Genomic DNA, 15146 nt, shown 5'->3' with positions numbered 1-15146 from the left:
GCTGCCGTGGGCTGGCTCAGTCGGGAGATGCGCCTTCACGAGTGGCTCCTCCATCACACACATGACTTTGGACATGTCACCCCACAGCCCACTGACTCAGTTTCCCTGGTTTATGAAATGGGGATGATACTTGGTTTCTAACTACAGTGAGTCAAAAGGACGGCATGAAGGTTGTGATATGACATCCATGAGCCTGGGAAACACAAAGGCTACGCCAGACATGGGCTCGTATTGCGGAGACACCAGTGAGAGAGAACAAACGCCGCATTGTTGTCTGTAAGTACTCGGTGCATTTCTTTCTACACAGTCCCCAAATCCAGGCCCAGTGCCTCCTCCGTGAGGCCTTACCTGGTTCGCCCTGTCATCCCAAACCTGACGCCCTTATCTTAGTAGACTCTAAAGGCACATAACACTTTCTACCTTGTATCATAGGTATTCGTGTTATATCTTCAGTCTCTCTGAGCCTTGGGTACTTCAGCTTTAAAACAGAGTCCAAACAATAATACCTGCCCTGTCAGCCTCATGGGGTTTTAGAGAGACTGTAGAGCACCCCAGAGACACAGAATGAGGGAGGAGGTGGCAGGCCCCCAATGGCGGAGTTGAGGTCTGTGTCAGCCCCCACTGTCCCTGGGGCACAGCAGCCTCTGCCACGGGATGAGGTGACCCCAACACAAAGGAGACCAGTGGCCACACTGTCAGGTCTCCTGCCTGTCCACCCCTCAGCACAGCCAGCTCAGGCTCCTCCTCCAGCCCTCCCTGCACCCATCTCCCCTCCCCCCATCCCTGATTTGGGCAGCGGACAGGGGCTTCCCCCACCTCCTGAGGGCCAGCCCCTAAGCCTCTGCTTCGAGAATCAGCTAGAAAGAGGAGAGGAAATGATAAAGTCTGAAGCAGGGTGTCTGGAACAGAGCTGGCGCTGCATAGGTTCTCTCCCCTCCTAACCCTGAGAATGACCCTGTGAGACAGTTGTCACAATTCACATGACCGAGATAAGCAAACTGAGGTTCAGAAGGGTTAGCTCTTGCTAAGGAGTCTCTTGGTTAGTGTCTGCTGGAGGCTGGGTTCTGCTGAGCAGGCCGTGTTCCTCCCATGGCCTGTCTCCACGTCAACGGTAATGAGATGGAGCCCTTTCTCCAGAGGTGCTACTTCGCCCAGTCAGTGCTCCTCCTGGTGACCTCCACACCTCTGCCTTTAAGGCGGCAGGCAGACCCAGCTGCACTTAGGGACCAGCAGATCAGAGCCCTAACAGGAAAAGGATGTCCCCTGAACTCAGGGTGGACAGGACAGAGGTGTAGTGGGGACTGTGCCTGGCAGGACAGACCTGGCAGAGGTCAGTGGGTCTGCCTGGAAAGGCGGACCCTGTCTCCAGGCCTTCAACTTTGCAGATGACCCACTCTCCTGGGGTGGGTGGCAATGCTGTAATGCACGGAGTGAGGCCCGGGCAGTGGGATGCCAGGGTGGTGCCGGGAGATGGAGCAGCCACAGGTAAATGCTGAGTTACCTTTGGGCAGCATTCAAACATCCCCTGAAGAAGTTGGGGAGGTTGAAAGGGTCAGCTGAGCAGCAGCCCCCACTATGTGCTCATCCTTCAGTGTCCATGTCATGCTACAGAAGGGCCATGTGACCCTTGAGATTGGCCCAGACCTCCCTGGGCAAAGACGCAGGCAGCTCGGCCCTGGCAGCCCCAGGCCTGAGACCCAACCCCCCCAGTCCTCTACTTGGCCTGCTTTACGGCTCCTGAGAGCACTGGGCCTTCCTCAGCCCTGGAGCAGCTGTCTACTCACCTCCGGGACCAGGGGGCCAAACGGTGCAAGGGTGGAGGGACTGGAAGCTGCATGCCAGCGAGATGGTGCGTGGAGGGGGAAAAGAGCAGAGGCGGGGGAAAGGCTGCCAGGCCAGAGGCACACAGAGCTACTGTGCTCCGAAGAGGCGGCCTGTGTTGGAGGGAGCAGCCACCAGGCCCATTTATTGTTTATTTTATTACTCTGGGTTGCCGGGCCATAGGCCAGGGAAGTTATTTCAGGCAGAGATCATAGCACATTAATTAGTTATTAGAAGAATGTCCTTTTCTGCATGTTCTTCCTGAGAAAAGAAATAGACCCTGCGGCAAGTGCATGTAACTGGAAGTGGGTGGGCACTCCAGAGGCCAAGGCCAAGGGCTGGGGAAGGAAGAGGCAAGTCTTTGTTCCTGAGAGAAAGGTCCCTCACAGGTTCAGGCCAGGGATGGAGGGCCATTCGTGGAGCTCAGGGCAAGAAGCAGGGGTGGCAGAGGGCAGGGGGGAAGGCACCCCGAGATCTACACCCGGCACACCGTTACCCCAGCAGAGCCTTGGGAAGGGATGTTGTACCAACTCACCCTCTTGCAAAGCAACCCAGAAATATGACTCTGAATACCAAAACAAATGAATAAACAGAAACAACTCTGTATAACCTTTGGCCTAGTGATTTCACTACTGGGAATCTCTGAGAAAACAGTCAGTCTGTGGAAAAATGTTATGCACAGGGATATTCCGAGTGATTCTACAATAGCAGAAAAATTAGAGACAACCTCAAACATTCAAAAGAAGTAGACCGGTCAAATGAATAATTGCATACACTTCAAAGTACCATGAGGCTCTTCAAAATAATGCTTACAAAGATTTTTTTTTTAATTTACATGAGGACTGCTCATGCTGTAAGTGAAATAAATCAGCAAGCAAAATTGCACTCTGCTGTGATCTGAGCTGTGGGATCCGATAGCTAAAAATACTGGAAATGTATAGATTTATATATATATATATATATATATATATATATATATATATATATATATATGAATGATATTTAAAATGGTTTGCCTTGAGTTGTGGCATTATGGGTGATTTCTTTTTCTTTCTTCCTCCAATTCACTCTTCTCTGCATTTTCCAATTTAAAGAAAATAACTGTGCCGTGGATTTCATAAGGAAGGCAAATATGTAATTGGGTTTGGGACAGCCTCCCTGTGCTGCCAGCCCTCCCACCCTGCTGGCACACTCTCCCTCGGAGGCAGACAGCTTCTGATGCAGGAGCTAAATTCAGTTGCTGACATGAGCGGGGAGAGAAAACTCTGGTACTTGGAGGATAAGAAAGAGGAGAGATCTGCCTCTCCAGGCCTCCTGTTTCCCTCAGATAACAAATAATCTCTGACACCGCGACCCTGCCACTTTCTTAGACCCAGTTAACAGCCAGCATGACTCAGACAAAGCCACGAGAGAGTCTCAGACAAGAGGCACTTAAACCTGTCTGCTGCTTTCATAGCCTCTCCCCAAGGGACACCTGCCTTTCTCCACGTTCCCCCTCATTTGGCAAATCAACACTGGGAACCTCCTGTGGCTGAGACCCCAGGCGAGGCCCCAAGGAGCTAAGGCACAGTTGTGAGGGCTGGTGTTACAGGAAGGAGAAGCTCTGAATTACCCAGCTGTGTCCAGAGGGCCAGGGAAGCTTCTGCAAGGGCAGGAACCATCTGTAAAGAGCCTGGCCTTCCTGAGGGGCATCATCCAGGCTGGGCAGAGGACACAGACTACAGTGAGACCTTACCCAGGACCCATGCATCTCTAGAGTGTCTGTGGCAGTGACAGGTGTTTAATAAAATAAGGGTGATGGATTAGATCAGAGTTCTCACCCTAAAGTCCAAGGCAGTCCCTGGGCCCACAAAATTATGTGTAAATTTGGGATTATGTGCATCAGTAGGTCCACAGTTTTCATCAGATTTTCAAAAGAGGAGCTGACCTTTTAAAAAGTTAAGACGCAATGGGTAAGATTCAGAGCTAAGGGCTCTTACAGTTCTAACAATGTAAGAGATCCAAAAGCCAAGCAGCCCATCTACTTCTCCCGCTCCCCTACCTGGGTACCAGACTTCTTAAGAAGTCACTCAGCCTCTCAAAGCTGCTGAGCCCAAGGCTATCCACCCAAAGGCAAACTTGGTGTGGCGTTCTGTTCAGACACAACATGTCAGCATGGGGCATGCCCTGCTTCCAGAAGGCTTGTGTTATAAGCTGAGCATGAAGGGAAAATTTATATCTAGAAGACCAGTAACCAGACTGTTAACTTGGCTGCTTTTCTTGCCAAACAAAGAATAGTGCTCTGGGTATTATGGGTTCTCAGTCAGGGAACGGAAACGAGAGCACCCCTATTTTAAATCCTGCAAGAGATGAACACCATTGACTTTTATGGACCATGGAAATGCCATCACCACACTGTAGGAGCCTGACTCTCAACACAGAGGACCATATGCACCCTCCACAGCTTGGCAATGGCTGTAAATGAGGCCAAGGAAAATGGCCTGGCCTTGAAGGTTGTGGGGACTGAGGACTGACGAGAAGTCTGTCTTCTAAAGATAAGGATTCTCATCACTCAAGTGGACAGTAGGTAGACCTCTCTGAATGCAGGATGGACAAGTTGACTTCTTGAGGATCCCTCTGGCCCAAGGATTCTGTAATTGAAGGGCCTGGATGACTCACCTTCAAAATGACAGGCCTGTAGCCAAGCATCTCCTCCCATGCATCTAGGGCCAGCATCCCGAGCTGGTCCCCCACCCGCTGAGATGACTCTGGACAATGCATTTAATCTCCCTGTGCCTCAGTTAGCTCACCTGCCCAGTCAAGGGGCTGGATGAGATGATCGTCAATGTCCTGACCACCTTTAAAAGAACTTTAATATTACAGCTGAGTCATTAAGATCAACAAGGGAAAAGATAAAAAAAAATTTTGTTTCTGGATACCGCTTCTATCCAGTGTCCAAGAAGTCTATGTAGGAGCTCTGCTCAGAGAAAAATGATAAAAGAAGGGTGAGTCACACTACCAGGCAGGGGGAGCCACAGGGTCCCCAGCCCACCTCTTCAGCTGCAACTTTAAAGCCCCCATATGAGTGGCTGAAGGCTCTAAAAGGCAAGGGAAGTGGAACTGGACATAAAGGGCATGCCCCTTGAAAGTGAGGGTGTAAGCCCCCACCCCCAAGCATAAAGTACTCTTGGAACCAGGGAATTTCTCATTTGTGCCTCCTAGGCCTTGGTTTCACCATCCATAAAATGGGAAGAATAATAGGATGACTCTGAATCTTCACACTTCAAACTGACCACCCAAGCCAAGGCTCTAAGTATGCTGGAGAGGCCCTGGGTAGGATGGGGCGGGGGCCAGCAGTGAAATTGTGGGGTAAGCTTTGAATACACGTGCATGCAAAGATTTCTTCAGAGCCCACAAATGAAGACGAGACCCAGTGTGGAGGGGGCACCAGGAGGGAACCGGGAAGCATAAGCGCTGGGGGCCAGGGTGGGACTGCCCGTGCCCTGGACTGGCTCACCTGATGAAAGTGGTCTTCCCAGTGGAGTACTGGCCCACCAGCAAGACCATGGGCTTGTTGTCAAAATCGGCATCCTCCAGGGCGGGCGAATGAAACTCATGGAAACGGTAATGCTCTTCCAGAGGTAGAAGCTTGGTCTTGTAGAGTTTCTTGAGCCCCTCACTCACAGTCTGGAAGACCTCGGGATCCTTCCTCCGGCGGTCGTCAGAACCCAGCCAGCTGAACATCGCGACTGCTGCTTGCCCCCTGCGCTCACGCAGCCCCAGCAGGAGGGCGCGGAGTCCCGCGTCCCGGTGCCCTTGGTTCCTGGGGAAGGTGCCCCGCAGGGCGTGTCCGCAGAGCTCAGGATCGCGCCGCCGCCTCGCTCACCGCTCACCGGAGCACGGGGCTCAGCCTCACCATGACTGGGGCTCCCGGCTGAAGGTCCCTGGAGCACGTCGCGGGGCGGAGAACAAGCTCTTCTCCTGCGATCAAGCCCAGTCCCTACTCATCCAGCAACCGAGGACGGAGAAAAATATCGGGGCTGGGTAGGAGGGTTGCGATCTTGGAAATTAAAGTCAAACCTGTAATTAAACTGCCAGATGCTGGAGTCCGCAATCTCCCTCCTAGACCGCCTCTGCTCTGACCCGGGTACAGTTAGGTGCTTCGGCTCCGCTCCTGCCCAGCCGGATGGCGCAAGGGATGCCACAGCCCTGCCCAGCTGGCGGACAGCTCAGCATCCGCATCCCGCAGACCCCGGCACGGGTTTAAATGCCAGCGGTGCAGGAAGCGGACTGCTGGAGGAAGTCCCCGAGTACTGGCAAGGCCAGCCCGGCCACCCGGTCCCGGCCAGGAGAAGCTGAGTAGGGCGCAGCCATGTTTGTGGGCAGATGCTCCTGGCTGCTGCCTGGGAAGTGAGTGATGCTGAATCCTGTGGGAACGCTCTGGTATTTCAGTCCCGGCCTCTGGAGGTTTGATTTCGGAACAGCGCCCTCTCAGGGACAGCTGCGAACACAGAGTTGACCTGCTCCTCATTCTTTCAGCCTTTAAAAGGCCTTCCCTTTAATTACTGAGTTCCTTAAGAAGGCAGTACGCTAGCGTATTTGGGAATATTTTTCTTGGGGTATGGAAAGAAGAGTTTAATACCAGGTTACATAAAATGAAAAAAACAAACAAACAAACCTGTAACTACCCAAACATTTTGCTAGGTCTAGGGTGAAGTCAAAACCATTCCCATTCATTCATTCCAATAATACAAAACAAACAACATCCTTGCAAGTGTTGGGCTGGTAATGTGGGCTCCCCAGTTTTAGTGACTATGGATACAAAATTGACCACCGAGATGAGCACAAATAGACTCTCCCTTCCAGGAGTTCCTTCCAGGCCAGCTTCACAGAGGAGCCAGGAGCCAGGGCCATGGACTCACAGGAGGGAAGAGGGATTCCTTCTGTCTGGATGATTTGAGGAACGCTTCACAGAAAACATGACCCTGAGCAGGATCTGAAGTGATGAATCTACAGAGAAGAGAGACGACATCCTGGCAGAGTAAAGGGCATTTGCAAAGGCATGGAAACATGGAAGAACTTGGTTTGGTGAAGGCAGAATGAACAATTTCACTAGGGCATAGTGTTCAGGAGGGTGGAAGGGAGTGTCTGACTCCAGAAAGGCTTTGCTTGCCAAAACAGGCATCATATAGGGGATAAGGAACCAAAAATAATGTTATTACTAATCACTGCTAGCGTTCAGTGCTCACCCTGTGCAGGCGCCTGGGCTGTGTTCTCCGTGAGCATCCTTCCATTTGACCTCCATGGCATCCCCGTGAGACAGATCATATTATCTCCTGTAGCATACCAGCAAGAATGGGGGTGGGGACAGTTGGCCAGGTGTAGGCAAAAGTAGTGCGTTATCTGTAGGAAACTTCAGTGCAATGATAAAACCAACTCAAAGTCAGTCAGTCTGCTTTATATTAGCTCCGTTCTAAGCAGTGTCAGTGATAAAACCCTGCTCCCTGCCAAGGCAGATGGCTTCTATACACTCCCGTCCACAGATGAGGAAACAGAGCTGGCTAATGGGCCAGGCGGGACTGCTAATGCTGGTAGCAGGGCAGGGGAGGGACTGGAGGAGCAAAAGAGGCTGGAGGCCAAGAGACAGGCTGGGAAACTATTCAAAAATTTAGGAGACAGCAGTCATCGGGGTTGGGGAGAAGGGCGTATTCAAGAGATGTTTTATAGCCTGGAAATGACACATCTTGGTAAGGAATAATAGAGAGGAAAGGAGGATAAGGCGGAGCCAGTGATGATTCTGACTTTTCTACTGTAGGGAAGAAGATGGTTGGAGACACTGTTTCACTGATTTGGGGAGCCGGGAGGAGCACATGCTTAGCATTTAAAACGATGTGTTCCATCAGAAACACATGTGGTTGAGGTGCCTGTGGGGGCCCCAAGTGGAGGAGTAGAGCTGGTGAAGCTGTGAGGATTTAGGCAGGAATGCTAGCCAGAATCTCCGTAGTGGCATCTCAGCTACCCTGCCCCCTGCTTGAACCCCGGCGCTCATCATCTCCTTCTGAGCTCCCCGCACCCCTGGGTAAGAAACCACTCAGATTAATAATTTACCCTTGGTATTTATGTTTGCATTGGTACATGAGCATAAGAGGCAACATTCAAAATATTTAATAACTCACATGGATGGGAATGGAACATACACAGCAGATACAGCCTTCCCTGTGGGACAGGGCTTAAGGCCCAGCTGTGCTGGGTGTAGAAGTTCAAACACGAGTGGAAAGGAATTACAGTACACAAAACCAACAGAAAAGCACCCAAAATATATAATTAATGCCTGTGCATTAATAACAAAACATTCCAATTAAAAAATTGGGCAAAGACAAAATGTTACTTTTGTAGAAGATACTACATGAATGCCTTGGAAACGTAAGAAAAAATATTAAGCCTCATTATTAGCAGGTGTCTGGAACTTGAGAAGGCCTGTGTCTGTCTGAGGGGAAGTCCTGGATGGCCAGGGTACGAGAGGGAAAGAAGAGGGGTCCACAGTGGAAATATTTCAACATTTTAGTAAGTGGTACCACCATTGTACTGTGTACCATTGAATGTCAGCCCTGAATATCTAATTCACTGAGTGCCTGTTGACACATCAAACTCAAGTTCTCAATCTTATGGAGTTAGAAATTTATCTTTTTTTTAAAAAAAAGAACCAAATAATAATGCAGCATCTCTGTATACTAGCAATAACAAGTTATAAAAGATAATTTTTTAAGTAATAATTTTTATTTTTCAGTTACAGTTGACATACAATATTATATTAGTTCCAGGTGTACAACCCACAAAGCGACCACCATGAGAAATCTAGCAGCCACCTAACACATAGTGATTACTGTATTGTCGACTCTGTTCCCTAGGCTGTGCTTTACATCCCCACGGCTCTTCTGTAACTACCAATTTGTACTTCTCAATCCCTTCACCTTTTTCACCCATTCCCCCAACCCCCCTTCCATCTGGCAACTGTCAAAATGTTCTCTGAATCTCCTTGTTTATTTTGTTTTGTAGACTCCACATATAAGTGAAATCATATGGTGTTTTCTGTCTGATTTACTGTAGTCAGCACAATACCCTCTCAGTCCATGCACACTGCTGCAGATGGCGAGATTTCATTATTTTTTTTAATGGCTGGATCACATTCCATTGTATATATGCACCACTTCTTTATCTGTTCATTCATTGATGGACACTTAGGTTGCCTCCATATCTTGGCTATTCTAAATAATGCTGCAAGGAACAGATGGATGTATATATGTCTTTTTGATTTAGTGTTTTGTGTTTCTTTGGATAAATACCCAGAAGGGAAATTTCTGGGTCCTTCGTTTCCTCTTGCTATTGTCTGGTATAAGTATTGCTACCCAAGCTTTTTTTTCCCCATTCCTATTTTCATGAAGTATCTCTTTCCACCCCTTTACTTTTGGTCTGTGTGTGTCTTTCAATCTGTAGTGAGTCTCTTCTAAACAGTATATGTAAGGGTCTTGTTTTGTTATCCATTCAACCACCATATGTCTTTTGATTAGAGCATTTAATCCATTTGCATTTAAAGTAATTATTGATAGATATATATTTATTGCCAGTTTATTATTCATATTTTTATTTTATTTTTATTGTTGTTCAGTTACAGTTGTCTTGCCTTTTTCCTTATTGCTCTCCCCTGCTCTGTACCCCCTGCCCCCACCCCCTTCCCCTGCTCCCAGTCAATCCCTACCCCATTGTCCCTGCCCTTGGGTCCTCTATTCATGTTCCTTGACTTGCTCCTTCCCCCTCTTCCCCCTCTTTCCCCTGTGATCCCCCTTCCCCTGCCCCTTTGGTCACTGTCAGTTTGTTCTTTATTTCCATGTCTCTGGTTCTATTTTGCTTATTTGTTTTTTTATTAGGTTCCACTTATAGGTGAGATCATATGGTATTTGTCTTTCACTGCCTGGGTTATTTCACTTAGCATAATACTCCCTGGTTCCATCAGTGCCATTGCAAAGGGCAGGAACTCCTTCTTTCATCCTTTTGCATAGTATTCCATTGTGTAAATGTACCACAGTTTTTTGATCCACTCATATACTGATGGGCACTTAGGCTGTTTCCAGCACTTGGCTATTTTAAATAATGCTGCTATGAACATTGGGGTGCAGAGGTTCTTTTGAATTGGTGATTCAGGATTCTTAGGGTATAATAGCAGCAGTGGGATTGCTGGATCAAAAGGCAGTTCCATCTCTATTTTTTTCTTTTGAGGAAATTCCATACTGTTTTCCACAGTGGCTGCATCAGTCTGCATTCCCACCAACAGTGCACTAGGGCTCCCTTTTCTCCACAGCCTCGCCAGGACTTGTTGTTTGTTGATTTGCTAATCATGGGCATTGTAACTTATGTGAAGTGGTATCTCATTGTGTTTTTTTTTAAAGATTTTATTTATTCATTTTTTAGAGAGGGGAAGGGAGGTAGAAAGAAAGGGAGAGAAACATCAATGTGTAGTTGCCTCTTGTGTGCTCCCCACTCACAACCCAGGCATGCGCCCTGACTGGGAATCAAACTGGCTATCCTTTGGTTCACAGCCCACGTTCAATCCATTGAGCTACACCAGCCAGGGCTCATTGTGGTTTTAATTTGCATATTTTTAATCCTTTTTTTCCTTCTTAAAAGAGACTCTAACTTCATTTTTTTTGTAATATCGGTTTGATAATGATAAACTCCTTTAGTCTCTTCTTGTCTGGGAAGCTCTTTATCTGTCTTTCAATGGCAAATGACAGCTTTGTTGGGTAGATTAATCTTGGCTATAGGTCTTGCTTTTTTAAATTTTGAATATTTCTTGACAATTTCTTCGGGCCTGCAAAGTTTCTGTTTAGAAATCAGCTGACAGTCTTATGGGAGCTCCTTTGTAGGTAACTAACTTTTCTTTTGCTGCTTTCAAAGATTCTTTGTTTTTAAATTTTAGAATTTTAATTATGATGTGTCTTGGAGTGGGCCTCTCTTGGGTTCATCTTGTTTGGGACTCTCTGTGCTTCTTGGACTTTCATGTCTGTTTCTTTCACCAGGTTAGGGAAGTTTTCCATCATTATTTTTTCAAATAGGTTTTCAATTCTTTGCTCTCTCTCTTCTCTTTCTGGCACCCAATAATATGAATGTTGGTACACTTGAATTTGTCCCAGAGGCTCCTCATACTACTCTCTTTTTCTAAATTCTTTTTTTTTTGCTGTTCTGATGGGATATTTTCTGTTTTCTTATTTTCAAATCTCAGATTTGATTCTCTGTTTTATCTACTCTATTGTTGATTCCCAGTAATGTATTCTTCATTTCAGTTATTGTATTCTTCATTTCTCATTTGTTCTTTTTTGTTTAATATCTCCACTTTTGTGTGTTTTTTGTTTCTTTGTTGAAGTTCTCACTGAGTTTATCTACTCCTCCCCTGTCATTGAGCATACTTATAACTAGTGTTTTGAACTCTGTACTTGGTAGATTGCTTGTCTCCATTTTATTTAGTTCTTTTTCTGAAGTTTTCTTCTGTTCTTTCATTTGGAACATGTTTCTTTGTCTCCTCATTTTGTTTGCCTCCATGGTTTGTTTCTGTGCATTAGATTGAGATGCCACATCTCCCAATCTTGGTAGAGTGGCCTTATGTAATAGGTGTCCTGTTGGGCCCAGTTGCCTAGCCTTTCCCATGGACACTCCAGGTGGGCTGTGTGTACCCTCCTGTTGTAGTTGAGTCTTATTTGCTGTTGGCATGTCAGTGGAAGAGATTTACCACCCGCCCCCCAGACCCATGGGCTGTGAGCACTGACCAAGACTACAGTGGAGGAGCTACTGTGCAAGGGCTGACCCCACATGGCAGTACTCACTTCAGCAGGGCTCTGGGGCCTGATGAGTACTCTCCTTGGGTGTGTCAGTCATGGAGGTGGTTGGGTGGTGCTCCAGCGTGGTCTGAAGCTGACTACCAGGTATGCTGACTCTGGGGCTTCTGGAGAAGTACAGGCCAATTGGCATGAGGTGCAGAGATATCTGCAGATGGTTGCTACTTGTGCTGGGCTTGGAGGTGCCTGGGAAAGGCAAAGCTGTGAACCAAGGCTGGCTGCTGCTTGTACCAAGCCAGGGGCTACTCAGCAAGAGGTATGGGGCATGCCCAGGCCAGAAGCTGCTTGTGAATCTCTTAGAGATTTTGATAAAGTCTGCACCGTGAGCCAAGATATGCCATTTGTAGGGAAAAGCCACTGGAAATGGCATGGGCAAGTCCACAAGCTGGATGGGGTGGGGCCTCAGTGAATCACCAGGGTGGGACAAACAGTGATGGAGACTCAGATGTGGTGCCTGCCTGCAGGTAGAGCGCTCAGCAAAGGAACAGTGGCCTCTGCCAGTACTTCTGTCTGAGAGAAAGCTGCCCCTTCAACTCTTAACCCGAAGCCAGGTAATTCAGTTTCTGCAGAGTGCCTCATGTGTCTTTCAAGCTGCTGCCTGACCACTGGAACTCAGAGCAAGTGGGTCTGAGTAAGTCTGTGCATGGATCCTTTAAGAGGAACACCTGGTATTCCAGAAGCCCTCTGTCTTCCTCAGCCTAAGTCCTGCTGGTTTTTACAGCCAGAAGTTATGGGGGCTTCTCTTCCTGGCACTTGAACCCAAGGCTGGAGGCCTGGTGCTGGGCTAGGACCCCTCGATCATAGAAGGTTGACCATGTAGCTGAGATATCCCTCCTGATTTTTAATCATCGCACGTGTGATGGTTCCATGTGTGTGTGGAACCAGCTTGTTTCCGCATCTCTGCCACTATGTCCGGGCTCCATGTGGTTTCTTCTTTTTGTCCTTAGTTATAGGACTTTTGTTCAGCTACATTTGAGGTGGTTCTAAACGATGGTTGTTCTGTAGTTTAGTTGTAATTTTGAAGTGTTTGTGGGAGGATGTGAGTAGTGCATTTACTTATGCTGCTATCTTGTTTAGAACTAGATAATTTTTAGAAGATATTATTTACAAAAACATAAAAACCTAGAGATAAATGTAACAAAAGATGTACAAGACCTTTATATGAAAAATTATAAAATGTAATGGAAAGATATTAAAGGCATTCTAAATAAGTGGGAGAGACATAATGTTCAATTTTTAAAAGATTCCATGTCACAAAGATGTGATTCAATAACTGATAGAGATTTAATTAAAATCTGAGCACGATTTTCCATGGAAATTAACAAGGAGATTTTAAAATGCATATAGAACAATAGTCCAAGAATAGCTAAGATTTTCCAGTAGAACAAAAAAGAGAAAGGGAGGAACAGGAGGAGAGGAAGGAGGGGTGGGCAGAAGGATGAGAAAAAGAACATAGTAACAACAATAGCAACAAGTAGCTGAAGAACTTTGCCCTAGTGGATGTCATTATCAAGTTGCTGTGGTTAAGATGGTGTGCTTTCGGCACAGAGATAAACCAATAGAATGACACAGTAAAATAGCCAGCAAATATGGAAACCTGATATATAAGGAATTTGAGAGATCACATATATATTAGTACAAGGTCAGAAAGAATTCTTTCAATAAGATGTTGAAGTATAAACCACAAATGAAAATATTAATACATTTGGCAATAGCTTAAGCACACTTGTTCAACTAAAGATACAAAAGAGAGTAAAAAATATTTACAATGCATAAAATTAATGAAGGGGCATTCAGTTACTACTATAATTAATACTTGTACATCTAGGAGGAAAAGACAAATATTCTAATTTAAAAAACTGGCAGAAGTAATAAAAATTCCTTTTACAAAAGAGGTTATATAAATATCCTATCAAGAAAAAAAATGATGTCGAACCTCATTAGTAATCAGAGAAACACCAAACCACAGTGATTATGACACTTCACACCTATCATAATGACCAAAAATAAAAAGCTGGATGATACCAAGTGGTGATGTGAGTGTGGAGTGATGGGAATTTCCTCAATTTTAAATAATATAAATGAATTCCTGGTGAACCTATCATCTAATCCAAGGACTAGAAAAATTAGCAATAATTTACATCTACCTACCTGTTCCTCTCTTGTCCTGCCTCCCGCCTCCTCCCTTCCTCAGAGAGAACCACAACCCAAAATTTGGTGCGTTTTATTCCTTTGCTTTTTAAATTAATACTATCCCATATATTTGGAAGCCTGAACCACATATTATTGAGGTTTAGTGCTTTGGAATTTTATAAAAGGCCCATCCTGCTGCATGCAGTCCCTCAGAACTCAGTTTTTTTCCCTACTCAGCATTTTGTCAGCAGCCTTTGTTTTCGACCTCCTCCGCCTCTGTGGTGACGCCGTCCAGCCAGGTGGCTCTCCCAAACCCAGCATGTGGCCCTATAGTCTGTCACCCTGATGGCCCATGGGAGTTCCCATTCGGACAACCTGCAGGAGACAGGTCCTGGTCCCCCCACGTCCTAGCTGTGTGATCTTTGCTGTCTAAGCCTCAGCTCCCTGGTCTCCAAAATAGAGAAACAATCCTTTTTTTTTTTTCAGGATTAAAGGAGACAATGCATGCAGAGAGCTTAGTGCAGTGCGTAATCCACCGAGAGTGCTCAATATTCATGGTTAGAGATTAAGGTTATAATCACTATTGTTTTTATTCACTACATGGGCACTGCCCTGTGTTCTGGACCTTTTTGTTCATTTGTATCTTAATGGAAGATGGCATTGACTCAAAGGATTATAACTGCTAATAGAATTTGTAGCATTCACTATAGGCCCTTGGGGGTGACACTATGAAATTGGGGTCCTTCTCTTTTCTTCCCTTTTCTCACCAAGACCATGTAGGTCTGGTTAGAAGTAGAGGGAGAGATATGAACTGCAGTAGCAACTTAGAGGAAAAGCTTGAGCCCGGCCAGGGGAGGTTAGAGGAGTCAGAGGACAGTTCAAGTCGGGGCCCAGTATCTGCAACTCTAGGATGCAGGCCCCTCTCAGCCTGGTCCCGACTGTGTGCGTAAAGCACAGCATATCCATTCTGTTGACCTCTGTTGAAGGGGAAAGTGCAGCAACTCAAACAGTTCCCATTGTTGAGAATTAGGGCAAACTATGTTAACATCTTTTAAGCCAACATCTTTATCTGTGACCTTCTTGTCTCTTCCTATCTCTGCAAAACAGGATCATTGGTATTATTTAAATCAGAATCTCATTAAAACCACAAATTAATTTTAGGATGATTAACATCGTATTAATGATTCATCTTTCTATCCAAGATGACATGACTCCCCGTTTAGTCAAATATCTTTTACATCTCTATAATCTTTCTGTAGCTCCCCTCAAATGGTCAAAAACACTTCAAGATTATTCTCAGTTATTTTATATTGTTACTGTTACTAC

General features: G+C 46.2%; 1 protein-coding gene across 1 annotated transcript in view; it reads right to left on the bottom strand.

Annotated features, from left to right (window-relative positions):
* Positions 1–6230, bottom strand: part of EHD3 (EH domain containing 3) — a 28218-nt gene extending 21988 nt beyond the window's left edge. Inside the window, exon 1 of the mRNA XM_028517021.2 lies at positions 5318–6230. Within this exon, the coding sequence (XP_028372822.1) occupies positions 5318–5544 (227 nt within the window). The 5' untranslated portion in view covers positions 5545–6230. The remainder of the gene's footprint in view (positions 1–5317) is intronic.
* Positions 6231–15146: the final 8916 nt, after the last annotated feature.

This window comes from Phyllostomus discolor, chromosome 6, assembly GCF_004126475.2.
Source record: "Phyllostomus discolor isolate MPI-MPIP mPhyDis1 chromosome 6, mPhyDis1.pri.v3, whole genome shotgun sequence".
Taxonomy (NCBI): Eukaryota; Metazoa; Chordata; class Mammalia; order Chiroptera; family Phyllostomidae; genus Phyllostomus; species Phyllostomus discolor.
Note: the sequence above shows the minus strand (reverse complement) of the source record. Positions and strands in the feature narration are given on the sequence as shown.